General features: G+C 30.7%; 1 protein-coding gene across 1 annotated transcript; it reads right to left on the bottom strand.

Annotated features, from left to right (window-relative positions):
• Window positions 1-12,775: 12,775 nt before the first annotated feature.
• LOC109816385 (oleoyl-acyl carrier protein thioesterase 1, chloroplastic) lies at window positions 12,776-20,553 on the bottom strand. The gene is made up of 7 exons (XM_020381382.3): window positions 20,088-20,553; window positions 18,831-18,964; window positions 18,645-18,758; window positions 17,836-17,931; window positions 15,141-15,228; window positions 14,905-14,973; window positions 12,776-13,416 (listed from the first exon to the last, which is right to left on the bottom strand). Exons 1-7 carry the CDS (start codon window positions 20,430-20,432, stop codon window positions 13,135-13,137), a joined length of 1,128 nt encoding a protein of 375 aa, XP_020236971.1. The 5' UTR covers window positions 20,433-20,553; the 3' UTR covers window positions 12,776-13,134.
• Between the last annotated feature and the right edge of the window lie 618 nt (window positions 20,554-21,171).

Raw genomic sequence — 21,171 nt, 5'->3', positions numbered from 1 at the left:
TGGATGTGTAATGTTTGTAATTTCCAAGTTACTTGTAGAGCTATGATTTTCATTCTTGGAATTTAGCATTTTAACTTCTGATTTAAGACTATCTAATTCTTCATTTAATTTAGTAATTTCCTTTTCCATATTTGAAATTGTTTTCTTATAGGATGATACTAGTTTTGCAAGTTTAAAAGATTCCTGGTGTAAATCATTAAATGCATCTTGCAATTCATCAAAGGTAATAGAGATATCATTGTTAGACGATGTTACCTGTTCTTCGCTTTCGTAATCTTTGGCCATGAGTCCCAAATTTACAACTTCATTTTCTGAATCACTTGTAGAGTTCATATCATTTTCTTCCCAAGTGATATATACTTTCTTGCTTTTCTTATCCTTGAAGTTTTTGTTGTTTGACTTCTCCATCTTTTTTTTTGTAAATTGGACATTCCAATTTTAAGTGACCCAGTTGATTGCATTCATAGCATCTTGGAGTTGAAGAAGATTCTTCTCCTTTCTTCTTTATGTTGAAATTGAATTTTCTTCTATTTCCTCTATTCTTTAGGAATTTGTGGAATCTTTTTACAAAGAGATTGAAATCATCATCATCATCATCATCATCATCTTCCTCAATGTTGTCATCTTTTTCATTTTCTTCATGAGATGAAGATGCTTTAAGTGCTATACTTTTCTTCTTTTTGTCACTATTTTCATTTTGACTTAGTCTCATCAATTCCATTTCATGCTCTTGAAGTTTTCCAAATAGAGATGCAAGAGACATGGTTGTTAGATCTTTTGATTCCGCAATTGCAGTCACTTTCGGTTGTCATTCCCTACTCAAACATCTCAAAATTTTGTTAATAAGATCTTCGTTAGGAAACACTTTTCCTAGAGATGCAAGATGATTAATTATATGTGTAAATCTCTTTTGCATGTCTTGTATGCTTTCATTTTGATTCATTCTAAATAATTCATATTCATGAGTGAGAGTGTTTATCCTAGATTTTTTCACATCATTAGTGCCTTCATGTGTTACTTCAAGTGTATCCCACATTTCTTTAGCACTTTTGCAATTTGAAATTCTAAAATATTCATCAATTCCTAAAGCAGAAGTAATTATATTTTTGGCTTTCAAATTGTATTGAACTTTTCTTCTATCATCATTACTCCATTGATCTTTGGGTAAATCTTTTATTTCATGGCCTACTACAATAGTGGGAATGAAAGGACCATTTTCAATAGAATCCCATATGTTTAAATCTATGGCTTCTATAAAAATTTGCATCCTAGATTTCCAATAATGATACCCTTCCCCATTGAATATAGGAGGTCTATTAATAGAGTTTCTTTCGGGAAATAACAAATTTGATGAGGCCATTTCAAATCTTGAAGCTTTTAAGCCTTATACAAGAAACCTGCTCTTGATACCACTCGTTAGTCCCTTAGCCTCAATTAACTTAAGAGAGGGGGGGTGAATTAAGTTTTCTAAATTTTCCTCTTATAAAAACTTTTCCGAATTACTTTGTTACCAATTTATTTTCTTAGACAAATTTGTATGTAAATAATGAATGATGATGCAAACTACACAATTACAATTAATAATAAGAAATTAAAAGTGCAGGGAAAGAAGAATTGCAAACTTGATTTTATACTGGTTCGGCCAATCCTGCCTACATCCAGTCCTCAAGTCTCCCACTTGAGATTTTCACTACTCTTGTAAACCTTACAAGAAAATGAATCCTCCAACACCTCGGAACTCCCTTTCCTTGTGTTGAGATTCAAACACCAACAAGGAGAAAAACCCTTTCTCCTTTACAGATCCAATGATCTATTCAGAATTAAAGAATGACTCTCTTGAAGAGTGGATATTACACTTTCATGATCTTTGATGAAATCTTTAGAGATTTTGCAAATGATTTTGGCCAAGTGATTTGTAAAGATAATTTTTCACAATTGAGTTCGTCACCTTTCTCTAAAAAATTATAGGTATTTATAGACAATTGTTTCTTGAGTTATGTCTTTTCATGAAGAGTTGTAACTCTATAATTTTTCAGAAAATAGGCTCTGGTAATCGATTACAACGATTTAAGTTCAAAATGTTTGAAACGTTGTATAGTTCAAATTCAAATTTTGAAAATTTCTCTTCTGGTAATCGATTACAGTCAGTGGTAATCGATTACCAAAGAGCATTTTAACATTTTGAAAGGTTTTCTTTCTCTGGTAATCGATTACATCAAGTGGTAATCGATTACCAGAGAGCATTTTAACATTTTGAAAGATTTTCTTTCTTTGGTAATCGATTACATCAAGTGGTAATCGATTACCAGAAACATGTCACTTGTTTTGGCTTATGAAAACTTAAGATATAAAGAGCTTCTATTTTCCTGTTAAAAATATTTTTGTTTAATCTTTTGAATACTCTTTTTGCTTTCTTTTCAAACAAATTATTCTTATATTCAAAAGTATTAAGTTTAAGTTTTCTTGAAATTATTATTTTAATGGCCAAGTGAAATTTGCAAATTCTAACAGTTCATTTTACATACTAAGCTAAGCAATCAAGACTTATCTAGTTATTACTTGAGATCTTGCTTCTTGATCAGCTTGCTTTAACTTGACCTTTATTTTCTTCAATACTTTGGCATCATCAAAACTTTGTGCATATTTTCTTCCACAAAAACTATTTTTGAAGTAGCAGAACAGGTCGTTCCAAAAGTGAAACGGGCCGTTCCCAATTAGTAAAGAAGCCAATTTTGGTTATTCCAGAATGGGTCGTTCCCAAAGTGAAACGGGCCGTTCCAAGATTCTAAAAATGCCTAAAAATCCAAGTTAGAAACGGGTCGTTCCAATGATGGTCAATGTGTGTAAAAATGAACCTTAGAACGGGTCGTTCTGATTTTAGAACGGGTCGTTCTGATTTGTGAAAACGGGTCGTTCTGATTTTAGAATGGGCCGTTATAGTTGTAGAATTTGCATATAACGAATGGCTCCAGAATGGGCCGTTCCGAATTTAGAACGGGTCGTTCCGGGTAACCCTGAATGCCTATAAATAGGAGGCATGGGCTGTGAAAAAAGATATAGCTGAGAAGGTAAAAAACTTGGAGAGAGAAAGAGAAAGAGAGAGAGAGAGAGAGAAAGAAAGAGAAAGAAAAAGAGAGTCCAGAGGAAGAAGTAACAAGGTCCTGCTCAAGTTTCAGCTCCTACTTATCGAGATAAGGGGGGAGTGAGAAACCTCGGTTGGGGGTGTGGGAATAATTGTTAAATAGTCTGATTGTCAGATTGGCCCCCAATCCCTTGCTTATTGCATGCTTCTAGGAACATGCAAAGTATTAATGTGTTCTGTTTTATTTTTTGTTTGCTCTACTTTGTTCCTTGTTGGAAGTAATAAATGAATATGTAATTAATGTTAAAAATAAATAAGTTTTAATATGAATAAGAATGTTCTCTATGGATTCCTGTGTAGACCTTATGAGGAATAATTATGACATGACTATGTGAAATATGCACCAATGACATGAGACATAAGAATGGACTATTGAGACAAGCTATGATTATGAGAATATGAAAAATGATGACATGATGTATTAAATGAAATTCTGTAATATGTCAAGTGTTGATTCAACGAAATAATGAATGTATGACATGCATCATATACATATATAACTCCAGGTGTGCCGCTGAGGCCGCACACCAATGATGTAACCAGGTGTATCTGAGGGTCACCCATGATGTAACATGCTAACAAGGTGTACCTTAGGGTCACCCATGATGTAACATGCTAACAAGGTGTACCTTAGGGTCACCCATGACGTAACATGCTAACAAGGTGTATCTTAGGGTCACCCACGACGTAACATGCTAACAAGGTGTACCTTAGGGTCACCAGTGATGTAACAAATTTAAACTATGAGAAATGTGAAACTTCCGTATGGTGCCACATGCATGCATTTATGAGTCGAGTCCATGACATCATTGCATGATAAATGAGTGTATATGTGATATTGATTATGTATGTGTATTGTTTACATGTGACTTATATTTGTTGTGTGTGTGTGCTATCTAACCTTTATTTCTGCACCTGAAATCGAGTGAGATATTTCTCACTCCCTTGTTGCTTTTGTATATGTTTAAATTATGTTGCAGGCGATCATCATCATGAGGATGTTGGTGATGAGGCTTAAGGCTTCAGTTAGGCATGCTCTGATAGGATGTGACATCGGGGCATAACTAGGCTTAGTTCAGGATGTTATTGTTTTGAAAGCCTTAGTTTACTTTTCTTTTGTAATTTTGAACGTTCTTGATAAAAGACCAAAATGTGCATCTTTGTCATATTATTTTTATTACATGATTTGAAAGTTATAAATTAATTCCTAACTAGGAGGCACTACCACCTTTGCTAGGGTTAATCTATATTTTCCTTTATATGATTTCTTGAGTTTTGATACTTACATGTTGACTTTTTATTATTTATGAGTTACGAATGTGAATCTTCTACCTTATGATATTTGAGACAATTATTTTATCCATGAAAGATGTTGTCAACTATGAAAGATTTTATTTACTCAAAAAGAAAAAAAAATATTGTTTACACTTATTATGTATTAATGTTGGAGTAGAGGGTGTCACACTAATAACAAGCAATACAATATCCTTTTCATTATAGGCCATGAAATACAAAAGTGAATGAAGCAAACTAAATAAATTTATACAAATCTAATACTAACATCATCAAAACTAAAACTTCTTTAATATTCATAAAGATCTTCATGAGGGACTTTAGTAATTGACTCATTAATTAATTAAAAAATATTTAATAAACTCAACAAAAATATCTCATGTCGAGAATATTATAATTATATCCTTCAGGTACATTACATTTTATTTTTACCATATATTTTAAACATATATTTGTCCAAATTCCATCATGAAGTGTTAAGTGATACCTTTATTGTAGATTTGCCCTAATGATCAATCCACATTCTTAAAGTCTGGTAGACTTTTACAATAATATTTTGTAAACAATTATGTTAAAATTGAATCAGGGAGGTTAAGGTGGATTTGAAACCATCAAAATAATATTCGTGCTAAAGTACACCAAGGCTTGCAAGATGCTTTACATGGAGGAGAAACTATTGCAAGTAATTAACATAACATTTATGAATGTCATAATTCAATAATAATTATCGTGATTCATCAACACTAACAAATTCAAGTTATTATTATAGAAAATGTCAGCCAAAAAACAATATTACTATCATCATTTATTGGTAATCATTATGACTTGACATAACATTATGAAGATGATATGACTATTGTACTTAATGATGATAAACCAAACATTTTCCTCACAATGATATGTAATCCTTTTTGGAGCGAAATATCATCTCAACTTGACCCTCATCAAGCACCACAAGATCATCCAGACTAGCTAACAATAATATTTTGATCAAAATTTGAGCAATTAAAGGAGGATGTGATTAATAAAGGGGTCCTTGGAAAGGTAAATACACGTAGGCATCTTTAGAAAGCTAAATACATGTATGTTACAGATTTCAAAAGCGCAAACTGCCACATGTACATATGTTATTGATCTTAGAAAGTAATGACAAATTACGTGACCTAAAAAATTATGATAGCATGGTGAAGGCAAAAATATAAACAATCCACAATTACATGAGGTTGTACTAAAACACATGATTCATAGGCATTGCGAAACTTTCAATCCAAATTCTCCACATAGGATACAAGGATTTCTAGTTTTTTTTTACTAAAAAAAAGTTTTAACATTAACTCATCTTTCTGGCTTCCATGACCTCATGGTTAACTACTTAAGTCTCAACTCACCTTTCTTTCTTTGACCTCATAATTTAATAGGGAACAATAAAAGGGCAAAACACATGGTATTAACACATGTCAAATAATCATCCATGACTAGGCATGACAATCTAACCCGCCCCCATGGGTACCCGCCCGAACCCACCCCGATTTGGACGGGGAAAACTCGTGTTTATCGGGTTCGGGTTCGAGTTTTCCCTCGATTGATAAAATCGGAGGCAGAGGTGGGGACAAGGATGTTAATACCCACCCCGCTCTCGCCCCGCTTAATAATATAATTAAAAAATTATTTATATATATATAAATCAAAATTAAAAATATTTATATGTAAAAATTTATATTATTTTTCTTTTCTTTTATTTTTTTAAAAATTTTCATATTTATTTTAAAGATAAAAAGAAAAAAAAGAAGAAAAAAAAATAGGAGCGGGGGCAGGGGCGGGGCGGGGAAACCCGAACCCCGTTGGGGCGGAGATTGGGACCTAGATTTTACCCCCAGCGGGTATCGGGGGCGGGGGCGGGGGCGATTTAAATATGCGGGGGCGGGGGCGGAAAACATAAAACCCGCCCCCGCCCTGCCCCGTTGCCATGCCTATCCATGACTCAATCCCGCACAAGCAAGAAAAACCAACGAATTATTTGAAGCAGCACTTAACCATTACATGGCACAAGCACAACATATACAAATCATTGACGGATCTAGAAATTTTAAGTAATGGAGACAATATTCTTATACAAATTTGTAGTAATAAACATATCGTTTCACATTTTTTAGAATAAAAATATTCATTTTAATTGTTCTTTACGAAATTTCATATTCTAAAAATACTACATGATTTTCTAATTTTCGACAGTTTTAAAATTATTTTTCTTTATATAAATTACAAACCAATCATTTAATCATTCATTTCTTACATTAAAACTTTGTCTTTTTAAAAAAAAGTACAACATGATAGATCTAAGCCAAAAGTATAAAATGATACAAAATTACAATGACTTGTTTTTTTAAAAAGTACAACATTTAAGTCAAAAGTACAACATGACACGTCTAAGTCAAAAGTATAAAACGATACAAAATTACAACGACTTGTTTTTTTAAAAAGGAGTAAGTTAGCAAGTTATATGATCTTAGTATGTTTTAAAAAATATTATGATTATAACTTGCTAATATACTCCTTTTAAAAAATATGTATGTTATCAAATATCATATACATTTGATAACTTACACCCATTCATTTTTAAGAAAAATTAAGTTAACAAATTACATTCAGATATATTTTTTTTAAAAAAATATATACTTCAAAAATAATATATTAATTTTTTTTTACAACATAAAACATAAAAGATAATGAAATACTTAATTTTTAACATGATAATATATATATATATATAGAGATTATACATAATACCACAAAAGACATATCCATATATGTGTATTCTGCATGGGATACATTAACCAGTAAAACCCGTGCAAGTTATTTAGTTTTTCCTTTTTCTTTTTCAACAATTATTTAGTTATTAAGATATCACTTAACTCACACTTCACTTGGTGGTAGTGATATCTATGTATGACTTCAACTTTGATCATGGAATAGTGGGGGAATTGGCATGGCCTTCATGATCTGCTTTAGGAACTCCTTTGTAATGCAAGGGGATTTTGTCATTTTTGAGCCACAGCCAAGGACCAAAAAGGTGAAGCAACCAAGGATGAAGAAAAAGAAATGGCCAAAGCCCGAAACGCTGATTCCCGTACACAAGATCATGATCATGACCATGATCATCTTTACCCGGGAAACCTCTCTCTGCACCTGCTGTATCATTCAGAGTTGTCATGATAAAGAGACACAAAACCAGCATGGCTTTGGTTTTGGCCATAGTGCATGTATGAGTTGCTCTTGGTTGTTGAATTGAACTTCGTTTTTCTTGGAGAGAATTGGCTCCAAATTGTGCCAATTTATAAAGCTAGAGGATAGAATGATGGGACCCTTTGGTTACCTCAGATGGGGATTGAATTAAATTTACATTTGCGTGAGGGAATTGAAGTACGAGGAGTTTAAGGTTAACTTGTTGCAAGCTGGCTACCATTGTGTTAAATGTTATGAGACATGGTTTTGTAATTGTGATGTATACAAGGTCCAATTTTTTTTAATAAAAAATATTTAAATCAAAGTAAAACTTACCTTATGTAAAATCAGAGTTAACTACTAATTTTTTTATAGAAATTGTCAGTAAAATATATTATTAAGATTATGGATCGTTTATCTTATTTTTAATCCAAGTTTGCATAAGAGGATATAAAACAAACTTATAATATATACACTTTCTTATATTAATAAGAGTTAATTACTTATACACTGTCAATGTAAATATTTTTTACACTAACAACCAATTATATATTTTTGTGCCATGTTACTGTAAGCACATTTACTTTTAATAGTGACATGACACAATTAAAAGATATAATTGGTTGTCAATGAAAAAAATTTTACACCAACAATGTCTAGGTGATTAATCTATTAATAATACATATTTTTTATATTTTTTTTTCTAAAATAACCTTAATCCTGAATTTTTTATTTTTTTTATTTTTTCAACTATAAGAATCCCTTACTTTCAAGATTTAATTTTTCTTTCCGATCACTTACCCTTTTTTTACACTTTTTTACACGCACTCCCTTCATGCCCTCTTATTTTGAATGTTCAATTTTTTTTTCAAACACTCTTCTCTTTCGCAAGTACTCTCATCCTTTATTTTTTTAGGATTTCAAAATGATTAAAATTTTGTAATTGTAATTTTTTCTTTTAAAACATGGAATTTTAATTCTCGCACACCCTTTTTTTCACATGCATTTAGTTTTGGTAACATTAATTTTTGTGTTTTGGAAAAAAAATATTTCTAGAAAAATATTTTCAAAATTATGAAAAATACTCTTTGGATATGTGTTTTTTATTTTTTTTTATTTTATACATATTTCAAGAAAGTATCTTCGAAAAGACTAAAGAAGAAGGAGGAAGAAGAGGATGGAGGAATAGGTAAATGAAAAAGATAGTTTTAAAAATAAGATTTATTTAAAATAAGAACTTGATTAAATTACTATTATAGGAATTTTTTAAATAAAAAAAGAGAGAAAAGAACATATTTATAAAAAAAAAAAAAAAAAATGTGAATATATCATGAATCAATTATTTATTTATAAAATTAATCTTTAAAATTAAACGTTTGAAATCATGAAAAAAGTGGGAAAAAAAGGAGGTGTGTATAAAGAGAGTACATGTTTAGAAGAAATAAAATGATCATTGTATACAAGGAGATTGGAAGGGGATGCATGTGAAAAAGAAGTGAGTACTTCAAAAAAAAATTAAACATTAAAGGTAAGATAAAAAGAATTTGTAAAGTAAAAAAATAAAAAATAAAAAATAATAACGATATTTAAAAAAAAAAGTATAATAAAAGATATATTATGAATGTGGAGAGGTACATATATTATGACACGAAAGAAACCGGCCTGGCCTGGTTTCAAACGATGATATATAGGCTTTAAAGATATATTATCACCGTTAAGTCAATCTATTTATTTATATAATATAATATAATATAAAATTAATATATTTATATATTATTAAAAATATAAATAAATAAATAAATTTATAAATAAAATAAATTATTAATATTTTAAAAAAAATTATATAAATTTTTTATTATAGGTTTATAAACTTACAATTTACACATAAGAATATATCAACATACATGATTAGACATGAATTATTCTTTCAATAGAAAATAATTTAATTTCTTTCTTATATTTCTTTTAAAAATTAAATTTTAATAATATTGAGTAAATTATATCTTAAAGATAATTTATTGATTTTTAAAAATTAAGTTTATTGGTCTAATTAACATTAATAATTTAAGTAGACTTTTAAATTGGTTAATATGCCAAACCAAATTTTAAAAAGGTCAAGCTAGACCTATAAAAAATGCCTATGATAAATGATAAACCAAATTTAAATTTTAATTTTGTAGAACAAACCCCATCCACATATTCAAAACTTGGTCTAATCTAATTTATTTACATCTTTAATGATATACAAAATTGAGACGTTAATAAAAATATGAATACTAAAATAATAGAAGAAATTAAGTGTACGATTACTGCATCATTAGTTAAAATCATAAGTATCCTTTTGAATGATCAAGTCCATGTTTGATTTATTGTTAAAAATTAATAAAATCATACAAAAAAATTTATTTCTTAATTTAGTGTATAGAAATGTGTGAATCTCTATTTGTATTAATATAAATGGATTCCCAAACACACTCTAATACACATGATATTAAGATTTACATTATATTTTCTTATTTTCATTGGTGTGATTATGAAAAAAAAAACTTAATTGTGTTTGTTTAGTCTTTTAAACTTGGAGTATATTTTTTTTTCATTTCTCATATTTAAATTTGTTCTTTTAGTCTCAAAATATAAAAAAGAAATTATTATTTTGATTCTTCAAATTTAAAATTTATCATTTTATTTTTGTAATTTCAAAAAATATTGATTTAGTTACTAATTTTGTAATTGATAGTGACAAATTAAGAGGAATTAAAATAATAAGATTTTGTATATTTTAGATCTAAAAATATATATTTTAAATTTAAAGGATCAAAACAATAAATTTTAAAATTATAAGACTAAAAATAAATTTTACATTTCAGAGATAAAAAAATCCATACCTCATTTAAGATATTAAAAAAAATTAGACTATTAAAAAAACAATTATTTGAATTAGCATTCTGCTTTATGCATCCCTTTCTAAGTTTCATAAAATGAAGAGGAATATATCAATTATTTTATATTTCGTGAACCAATTAAATGGACTCTTTTTATGTGAGTCGAAAAGATTTTATAATAGGCATGATTTTTATATTATTTTGAAAATTTTAATGAACTCTAAAAAAAATTGGACTAATCTTATATAATTTATTGACGTATTATTTAATAAGGTTGGTCAATCTAATTAATAGTGTCAATACAAATAAAATTAAAATCCACATATCCAAATTAATCTTGTTTTTCTATTATATTAACTTTGAGTGAGACTTTGGTAGCATACTCTATTATTATTTTGTGTGCAGTGTTTGGTAGTTATCATTGAACAAAATAGGACATGGGGTAGTCGATTTGCATTTGGTTTTCGTGCGTGTTTTTTATGATGATTATCATACAATAGTTTTAAAAACTTTCACTATACTAAGATAATAATAGTTTTTTCACACACACTTATATATATATATATATATATATATATATATATATATATATATATAACATGATAGTTTTAAAAAAATAATACAATGATTTTCATATATAATAAAAAAAGGTTAAATAATTTTGGTTCTTATAATATACAATTTTTTTTCCTATTTTAGTTCCTACAGAAAAAAGTATTACCTATTTTAATCTCTGAAAAAATAAAAGGTTGTTTTAGCTTTAGTTCCTTAACTTTAGTCCGTATAATATTCCATTCACATTGAATTAGTGCTTATGTTGACTATATTCATATATTACTATTTTAGAGACTAAATAATATAGTCAACATATTACCAAAACTAATTAAACATGTACCAAATGTTATGGGGGACTAAAGTGGAATAAATAGCAAAAAAAAAAAAGTTATTTATAAGGGATTAATACTAGAAAAATATATTATTGGTGTAAAAAAAAATACTAAAAATATTATTTTTATTTTTATTTTTATTAGAATTCAACTTGGTAAACAGAAATTTACAACAATTCACACACTTTGTTCAACTGACTGAATTATATCATTTTTAAAATTATAAATTAATTAGACTAAAATATTATTTAAAAACAATATAAAAATAATGATCATGGACAAGATCAATAAGTCATATAGCAAAGTAGTACATGTATTCCAATTTGCAGATAAAGTCTTTCATAGGTAAAATCTGCCATGCCATTCGAATTGGTTAAGAACTACAGAAGAAAATGACACATTTCCTTTCCCTTCTCTTTATATGAAATTCTCCTGTCATGATATAGATCACTTACCATTGTAGCACTAGGCCTCTGGTATTAGGTTGCTTGCACCGATGGAAATTGGAGAATAACCTTAGTACCAAATCAAACAATGAGGCCAACATTATGTATTATGTGAAGAACGGTTGTTGAAGTGGCTTTGTCCACATATTTGGCATGAGGAAGAGAGAATGAGCATAAGTACATATATTATGCTTACGGGTGTCTCTTAAAACTTTTCAAATAAAGAAAAGTGAGTTTCATACTCTATTACTTTGGTGTAATTCCACTCAGCTGTTACTGTCGATGAACTGAAAACTCAAACATCTGGTACATTTTGCTGGTAAGTAATGTTTCTCATTAGGCAATAAATAAGTACCTCCTCATTAAGGCTATGCATGGCCTAGCCTTGAAGTGCTTTTGATTTGCCGAAATGTAAAAGACTGAACAGTACATAAATACTTTTTTACATTTTAGAAAAAATTTATGGGCCAGAACAAATTTGAGGCGATCTCATAAACTTGGATTGTACCATTCTGCTAAGGGTGTAAACTGTAAACTTGTATAGCCTGATAAATGCATACAACTATATGCTACTATCACCACCGAAAAATACAGTGAAAAAATGACACATTTTACAGCAACTTTAAAGTAACACTTTGAACAACACAGCTTGTAGTTAAAGATCCTAAATAATTTAAATAAAAAAAAATGTAATTTAAAACTAGCTATTGCAACAGCAACCTTAATTCCCATCACAAATACTACATTCTCCTGATAAACATGCACTGCACTCCGTAATGGTAACAAGCATAAGTTATTTTGATAGTAATATTCACTTTTGACACATACAATCAAAAGGAGAGAGCAACAATATTAAAAGTATACCCGCATCACCCCGGAAATATTAAATATGAAACGGGATAATGAGCAAATTGAATAATTTTCAAATAATTATTTTAAGAACACACATTGTTCAGGTTCCTGGATATAAATTAAAAGCTCCCCTAAGATACAATGATATTCAAGGATTCTGATGCCAATGTATCAGAAAATGATATCAACCTATTCAATCTAACTACAGGATTTGGACAACAATTTAAATTTATGAGCATGACAAGAATGCAGAAACAAAATCTAGCTCTCGGCCCTATCAAGCGTGCAAACTCTAAGCAAAATAATGAAGGAAAATTGATAAGACAACCCTGGAAACATGAAACAACACAAGAAAGATAAAAAAAGCAGAATCATGAATAAGGCTTAGGCGGAAGCACACTTAATGGTTTTCATCTTGGAGCTTTCTTTCTCCATTCGGTCCGTCCTCGGTTTATCTCAAGTCCATCGGTAGACAACCTAAGTAGATGCAGAAACTGCTGGCGTTCTTGTTTGTCATCCCTTGCCATGGCAGATCCATTTGTTCCTTTGAGTTCTGGAACCACCTCGGCACCACCATGGATCATTTCCGCACTAGTGAGGGAATCAACTATGTCATTTTGTCCGCATTCACGTCTGTAATCCAAGGTAATGCTCTGCAGCTCATGACTATCAATGATTTCTTGAGGCATGCTCTGACAAAGTAAGACAGACATTTAGCTAGTATGTGTATTTATGACAAGAAAAATAATAGCATAAGCAAAAATCCAGAAGAAAAAGAAAAAAAGGAACTACAAATCCAATGAAGTGCATAAAAATTCATTTCTATAAACAGTATTTAAAACATCTTCCTGACATTATTTTCAACTTTAATTCACTGATTCTTTTAATATCTTGTAGATAATAATATCATTATATGAACACCATTGTACTTCTAATTACACATCTAAGATCTAAAAACCTGAGTTATAACTTATATCAATGTCAAACTTTAGTTGGGGCTAAAAATAAAAAAAGTTGCTCCAAACATGACCTCAGTTATATTAGTTTCCAGTGGTCCAGCAAAAGATATGTTACTCCAAACATAATCTTGACCATTCATTTGTCAAAATAATGGTACACAGAGCATTTCTTGATACAAGATTTCAATTGGTTGCTTTCATAACAGTTTGTTGAAACTGTTTAAATTATCAGCTAATACTTGAAAGTTGAAACATATTTCTCCTTTATTTTCTTTTTCATTAAGATCTAGAGCAAAAATACAGAATTAAATTGAATTTTTGTTACTTGTTCGAAAAACCTAATCTTAATTTTAGAAATGGGTCAAAACCAAGCTGTTTCTTACTTACTATTTTCTAGGTGTTGAACATAAAGAAAATTTGTAACCAAAAAATTAAAAGCAAAACGGGCATATCTACAAAATTGTGAATATTCTAGAAAAAGAACTGTATATAGGAATCAATATAACTATCCAAGTGATTTATGAAATCCAAGCCCCAGTTACTTTTCATTTTGAAGAAATAACACATACAAGTATAAAAAACATTGCGAAACAGAAAACAAGGATTACATACATAAAAGTGTATAGGAAACATATGAAATGAGAACAATTTAAGTAAATTGTCAGTCCAACTACTGAATTATTAATAATTGTGATTTTGATCATAGATACCAAATAGGATTAAATATTATTTTAGTTCTTGAACTTCTGTCAATTTTCACTTTTAGTCCCCTCAACAAATTTTATTTGGTTTTAGTCCCTAAACTTTTTTTCCATGAACAAAAAACTTGATGTTAGGAGCCAAAAATGTTAATGGGAGAAAAGTTCAGTGACTAAGAGTGAAAAACAGCAAGTGTTGAAAGACTAAACCTAGTAAAAAATTTGTTTAAAAACTAAAAGTGAAAATCAACAAAAGTTTAAAGATTAAAAACATATTCAATCCACCAAATATCATAAAATTTGAACATAATAGTTATGTAATCAAGTAATTGACACTTTCTTAATTTTGAAATAATTGCACCTTGAGATAGATAAATAAAAATTACAAGAAAATTCATGAATGTAAAATGAAATGAGAACATGATATTGACTGTTTATCCAAAAGCTGATTTTGTGATTAATAAACTCACTAAAATGTAAAATAGCATGTATCTCAATAAAATAGAAAAGACAATCTAACAACCTCAAGCACCCATCCAATATAGGTGACATTGTTAACATGCTGGTTCATGTCCAGATCTGCTCTTCTTGGCTGCAAAATTAAAAGGGATAGTCAATAATGAGAAGGCCAGGCTTTAAATATGATGGACTTGCTAACAATTTTCCCACCAATGAAATTCCTTCCTTTGTGCTTGTTCCATAAAAAAAAAAAAAAAAAAAAAAGAACAGAAGAAGGTTCTTTGAGCCAAATGATCATACCACAAGTCCAAGTCTGGAATTCTGAGCAGGGTCTTCCAATTTCGGAATTTTCTTCAAGCTATTACTATCCTCCTCAGGAATTGCTAACCTAAAACCACAGAAAAGAAATTGGAAAGAGAAAACAAAAACTAATTACAAGTTAAGCAGCAATCCAGCCTGGATATTGAAATTTGACACACATCAAGCCACTAACAGTAACAAGACAAGCAATGCAGTATTATCATTGGTCCATAATAATTCAACTAAGCTACTTGTAGCATGCTAACTATGCCAGAAAAAATTGCTCAAAAATCAACTTTTTGTATCAATTACCAAAGAAAACAGATTAATTTTTTATAGCAAGTCTCATCTTTAAAATAATGGAAGTTAGCATGTGTAGTAAAACTGTAAGAGTTTCCACGACTTTATCAGAAATCACTATGAAACTTCCTCACACCCTTTCCTAAAGAAGAGCACCAGAAGAAGCCACTAAAAGTAATACAATCCAAATTTATGCTGTTGACAGAAATTGTATCATAATTTCAATAACCAGTTATGAATAATGATGATGATGCTGGTGATGATAAATCTCTTATTTCTCTGTCAAGAATCTGTTAGGACTTTGGAAAGGAGAGTTAGAATATTAGTTTGTTATAATGGGTTGGTGACATAAATAAATAGGAGGACTAAAACAGAGGGGACTCATTCAGATATTTTCATTTGTAAATTGAGCATGAACTGTTTGTGAATGGAGAAATCCTTTGTGAAGGGTAAACCCTTGGAGGAGAGTTACCTCTCCTATTCTTTGTTCCATTTCAATCAAGAAATACAATCTTTCTTTTCTTTCTTATATTTTTCTAATTTGGGTTCCTAACAGAATCCTAGAGATTAAGAGCAGGGAGTGAAGAAAGTTATTTTTGCAGTTAGAAGTCTATGCGGTCAAAATTAATTGATAAAGAACTAAAAGGTTATTAGGTTCAGAAAAAGGATGATCTTTAAATAGTGGTTCTCCAAATTTTCAGAAGAGTTTTAGTGAGGTAAATTCAGTTAACCTCTAAAGGCTTGTTTTCAGTTTAGAACAAGAATTCTGATACCGATCTATTTAGGTTTCTACCCAAGGAGGTGGACAGACAACACATCCTGTTTCCTTATTTCCTCTCTGGCTCTCTCATTGACATTCAAAATATAAACTACAATCCTAGGCTAAATTATTATTTCAAGAAATATATCACACAGAGAGGGAAGGAATGAAAAAATCATATTTATATTCCTTAATTTTGACTTACTGGTGAAACAAACTTGTGAAACATGTTTGAGTACCAATCAACAAATAATATTGGTGTGTATTAGTCCAAAGGAATTGGAGGCATTTGTTAGGCCTAAGCAACATGGACCTTGTAATGTTGTGACATATCCAAATATGACAAAGGGGATGAGGGTGTATTAAGGAGGAAAAAAAGTATGATCCATATTTGGGGAGAAGTTAGTTAAGATTTGTGACAGCTGTGTGTCTTGGGGAATGTGGGATCTTGGAAAGGAGACACAGATTTAGAGAGGCGACAGTGATTTCTTGAGTCTTAAGAACAGTGAATTGAGAGGCCACTCTGTTTGGGGTGTGTTGGAGTGATATTTTCACTACCCAGTTGTGCCAGAATTGTTCTGGGGTTAATCGAAACCAGAGACTTGTTCTTTCTCCTTTATATCATGCTTCTGTTTTCTGTTTCATAACAGTGCGAGTGTGTGACAAATTACACTCACCACCTGATGTTTAATTATGTTATACTCAGTATCCCTCTATTTTTTCATCTTACACAAACCTCCCTCAATTTATATAACAACATAACACCTGTATCCTTCCCCTTAACATACACCTTTCCTGGTTTTTAATGTTGTTACTTGTTACATGCATTGAGGTGGTGTAATATAAAAAAGCAAGGGATATTGAGTGCAATATTGTTACATCGCATAATTCCAATAAAAACAAATGTGTAGGATAGCATAACATATTCCCCTTCCCCCACTAAAACATAAACATACAATATAGTTGGGCTGAGGGGTGCTCAACCTTTTATCTTCCCTCAACCTATACCTTTCCCCTCAAAAAACCTTTATTTCCCAATTAGTTAAAGTTTGAACCTTGAAATTGGCAAAACTGGAAACTCCTGACTTGATATAGCAAGTATAAGAAGTCTCAAAATTTGATGTGTTAGATTTCAACTCATAAATTCAAGTGATTTTCAATATATAGGATAATACAAATATGATTATGTGTCTCAGTTTATTTGACCATCCAATGACAGCCTCATCAGTGGTGCCTTACTACCTAATCATTGGCTTAACTAACAAATTGAACTGCAGTTTACCACAAATTATTTCAAGCAGGTAAGCTCCTCCTTCCTGCCACCAATTAAAAGTTGTAATGTGTCATTTTGAAATGAACTTTTGATGCATGCAAGATCATATGATATACTTTATTTTGTTCTGGTAAGAACCATAAAGATATAGAATATTGACCAAGTAGGGTAACTTCTTTGCACTAGTGAGGTCAGATGCCCAATAAATTATTATCTCTTCTGCAAATTCTGCTTATCGTCTTGTTATTATTACTATAATGATAGTGATTAAGAACACTGAGCACGTAAATAAAGCAAATCATCTAGCAAACTTTGGATATATTGTAATGCATTAGCAGTATATGATAAAGAAAAGTAACTACCTTGGCTCTCGAGGACAGAAAACCAAATACTCCTCTCGAACATCATCAGAAACTTTCTGGAGTCGTCTGGTGTCCTGATTCATCATTACCCATTTGCTGAAACAATTAAATGTAGATGGTCAGCTATATGAAAGTGTTTAAAAACATATTATTGCACCAGACATTATTGTGTACAACAAAATATAACATGTCAAAATTTATAGATGCATCAATTTTCATGATGCAAAGGAATTAATTTTTAATTATTGCATCTAAGGATAGTTTTCTGTCAGATTTAGATTTTGGGACAGTATTATTTATGTGCTTTTGCCAGCAGCTTAGTCTCCCATCCTTTTGCCACTAAATAGCATAAGGTTATATAGCCATATAGGTAGGCTTACCATCGATGGTTAGGTACCAAAATAAAATATAATGAGCTGAAATGAGGAAAGAGATTCTGCAATAAAAGAGTAGATAAAAAGGAGAAGCAAGTGATGGGTTCTCTACAAGGTTGCCCAGAAATAAAAAAGTTGTTAGATATCCTCCTATACAATGAATGCATATCCTGCGGATGATTAATTCATCTACCATATATGAACTGAAAGGAGCCATGCCAGAAAAAAACTCCGCAGACTATAGTGCAGAAGTATGATATTTACCATTTAATATAGGAAAAATATTTAAAAGCATCACAACCATCCAATTTGAAGGGAAAATCCTTTACCTTGCTTCCCTTCCAATAACTTGATCAGTTACATGGTCTTTCAGTCTAACAAGGGAAAAACATCTAAAAGCATCACAACTATCCAATTTCAAGGGAAAATCCTTACCTTGTTGCCCTTCCAATAACTTGATCAGTTGCAGGGTCTTTCAGTATAAAATCACGCCTTGTTCCAACCCTTCCTTCCCCTTGACACCATGTCTCTATCTCAACAACGTCACTCCTGTTGGAGTCATCTCAGTTAAACTTTTCAAAATAGAGTTTATAATCTGTGTTCTAAAGAACAACAACCCACCATGCAGGGTATTTAAAGATTTCAATGTGCATGCGAGCAGTCACCCATATGAGACGCAGTTTTCTCATTGTAGGGGTGGTTGCAAAACCGTCAGTAGAATATCCAACACTCTGAGCATGATTACATCCAACCTCCTGCAACACAAAGTCACCAGGCATTTCGAAATTCATTTGAGGAATTATATTCAAAAAATTCAGCTCCTCAGATGAGATCTGTCTGCTTTTTGTTTAATCAAACTCTAAAAGACATCCAAATTTATTTGATACTTTAGAAAATAAAAAAATAAAAAATAAAACATTTCTTTTCCAATGGATTTTTATCTTTTTGTTTGGACGAGTTCAGGGACTGCCTTGTCTCCAACATAGGACACAATAATAGTATTACAATAAGCAAACCTTTTTGAGAGCATTAAAAAAATAACAAGAGGATACTATAATCAAAAGAACTTAAATATTTTCACAAGACCAAGACAAGAAATCAGAGTACTAATTCTTAACATGACAATGAGGATTTGTTTAGGTAATCTTCCTCAGAAGCACTTCTATGTGAGAAAAATAGGAAGAAAAAATTAAATAAGTTTCTCTATAAGCTAAAATTAACTTATGTAGAAGTTCTCTCTTATTAGCTTCTCCAAAATTTTATTTTTAACCTATGCATAAATTAGTTTTAGCTTAAGGAGAAACTTATTTCATTTTTTTTTCTCCTAGAAGTATTTATGGAAAACTTTATCCAAAAATACCCTTATTCTTAATCAGGGCGTTAAAATCAAGGAAACAAATTAGTACTAACACGAAAAAGAAACACGGAGAAGAAAACCAAAGCACACATTCCCAAAATCTTATAATCCAATACTCCATGAAAGCAACTCACTAAATCAGTGCCATCCAAATCTGCACTACTAAAATTGGCAAAAAACAAACTACGAAGCATACAGAAAATAACCTCAAATACCACAAATCTTCAATTTGAGCTTTCAAAAAGGCTTCCAGTCTACAGAGGCAAAAAAAAAAAAAAAAAAAAAAACTCAACCAGGAACCAAACAACCCCAAATTGCCAAAAATCTTCATTTTTAACTAAGAAAAACGAAATCATAATTCCCAATCTAAAACACGCACAGATGCACATGACCCAGAAACACCATATGCTCAAAATCTCAAATCAATTAAAAAAAGAGATGAAACAATCCAAGTCCCCACATAAACAAACAAATCAAAATTGAAAATTGAAAATTAAAGATTGAAAATTGAGACTCAAGACCTGTAAGAGATTAGCAATGGTTTCAACAGTTGCAGTCTTATTGATCCCCACTTCATAGCTCCTCACAATGAACTTCTCCTTATAAGACAACCCATCCTCCGTCAAGCTCCCCAGCCTCAGCCGGTCCGCCAGCGTTCCCGCCTCCGCCACCACCTGGTTCACCACCGCGCCGCCCTTGTCCGACACCACCGCCGCCACCACCGGAAACGCCCTGCCGCCCTGATACCGGAACCCGTCGGCGCCGCTCCTCCTCCGGCGAGGGACAACACAAGCGGGCCGGCCCACGAAGCCGCATTGGGCCAGGGAGTGCACCCGGTCCAACCCATTGCACGAAAGCTTCAACATTTTTTTATTTATTGTTTTGAGTAAAAGAAAACAGAAAATATATAAAGGAAATCTGGGCGTGAAGAAACGAGGAATGAGAAGCGAAGTGTCACAACAAGTGGTTTTGAATTGAATGACGTTATTAAAGAGATAGAGATGGGAAGCGACACCGTAGTAGGGAATGCAGCACGTGTTCTCGGTGCCATTTTTTCTTTGCTTTTACCAAACTTCTCTTGTCGTTTTCAACCTTTTAACCGTCCTACAATAAGAACTAATGGACTATCTCCAGATAACAAGTGAAAGTCGAAAGAAAAGATAGGAGTTGTTTTTCATATATTGGGAGTTTGTTTAGAAATAGATAGGAGTTGTTTTTCAGATAAAAAATTATTTTAAAAATTCAATTTAAATAAACACATACAAAAAGTATATAAAAAAAAGAGAGTTTATTTTGTTAAAAATTATTCACTCTCAATTCTTATATATTAAATACAAATTTCTATTTCATGTAAGAATGCTTTTAAGTATCTTGCTTTAATGGGAAGGTTTGTGAAATTTTTTATAATCTTTTATTTAATTCAGTTTTTATTTATTATAATTATTTATTAATATAAATTATTTAATATAAATTTAAAATATAATTTATATATTTAAAAGTATTTATATATTTATTTATTTTAAATATAATTTATATATTTAAAAATAGTAATTCTTTTATATAATTTTTTATAATTGTTAATTATATTATCTATAGTTCATATAA

This window comes from Cajanus cajan, chromosome 4 (assembly GCF_000230855.2).
Source record: "Cajanus cajan strain Asha chromosome 4, NIPB_CcT2T_4, whole genome shotgun sequence".
Taxonomy (NCBI): Eukaryota; Viridiplantae; Streptophyta; class Magnoliopsida; order Fabales; family Fabaceae; genus Cajanus; species Cajanus cajan.
Note: the sequence above shows the minus strand (reverse complement) of the source record. Positions and strands in the feature narration are given on the sequence as shown.

What these genes read in the sequence shown, in the direction of transcription:
- LOC109816385 (XM_020381382.3), bottom strand. Translation starts at nt 20,432, where the DNA reads ATGTTGAAGCTTTCGTGCAATGGGTTGGACCGGGTGCACTCCCTGGCC. An exon ending in ATCTTTAAATACCCTGCATG is followed by an intron (nt 18,759 to 18,830) that starts GTGGGTTGTTGT and finishes TGACTCCAACAG; the next exon opens with GAGTGACGTTGTTGAGATAG. An exon ending in ATATTGGATGGGTGCTTGAG is followed by an intron (nt 13,417 to 14,904) that starts GTTGTTAGATTG and finishes TTACTTTGTCAG; the next exon opens with AGCATGCCTCAAGAAATCAT.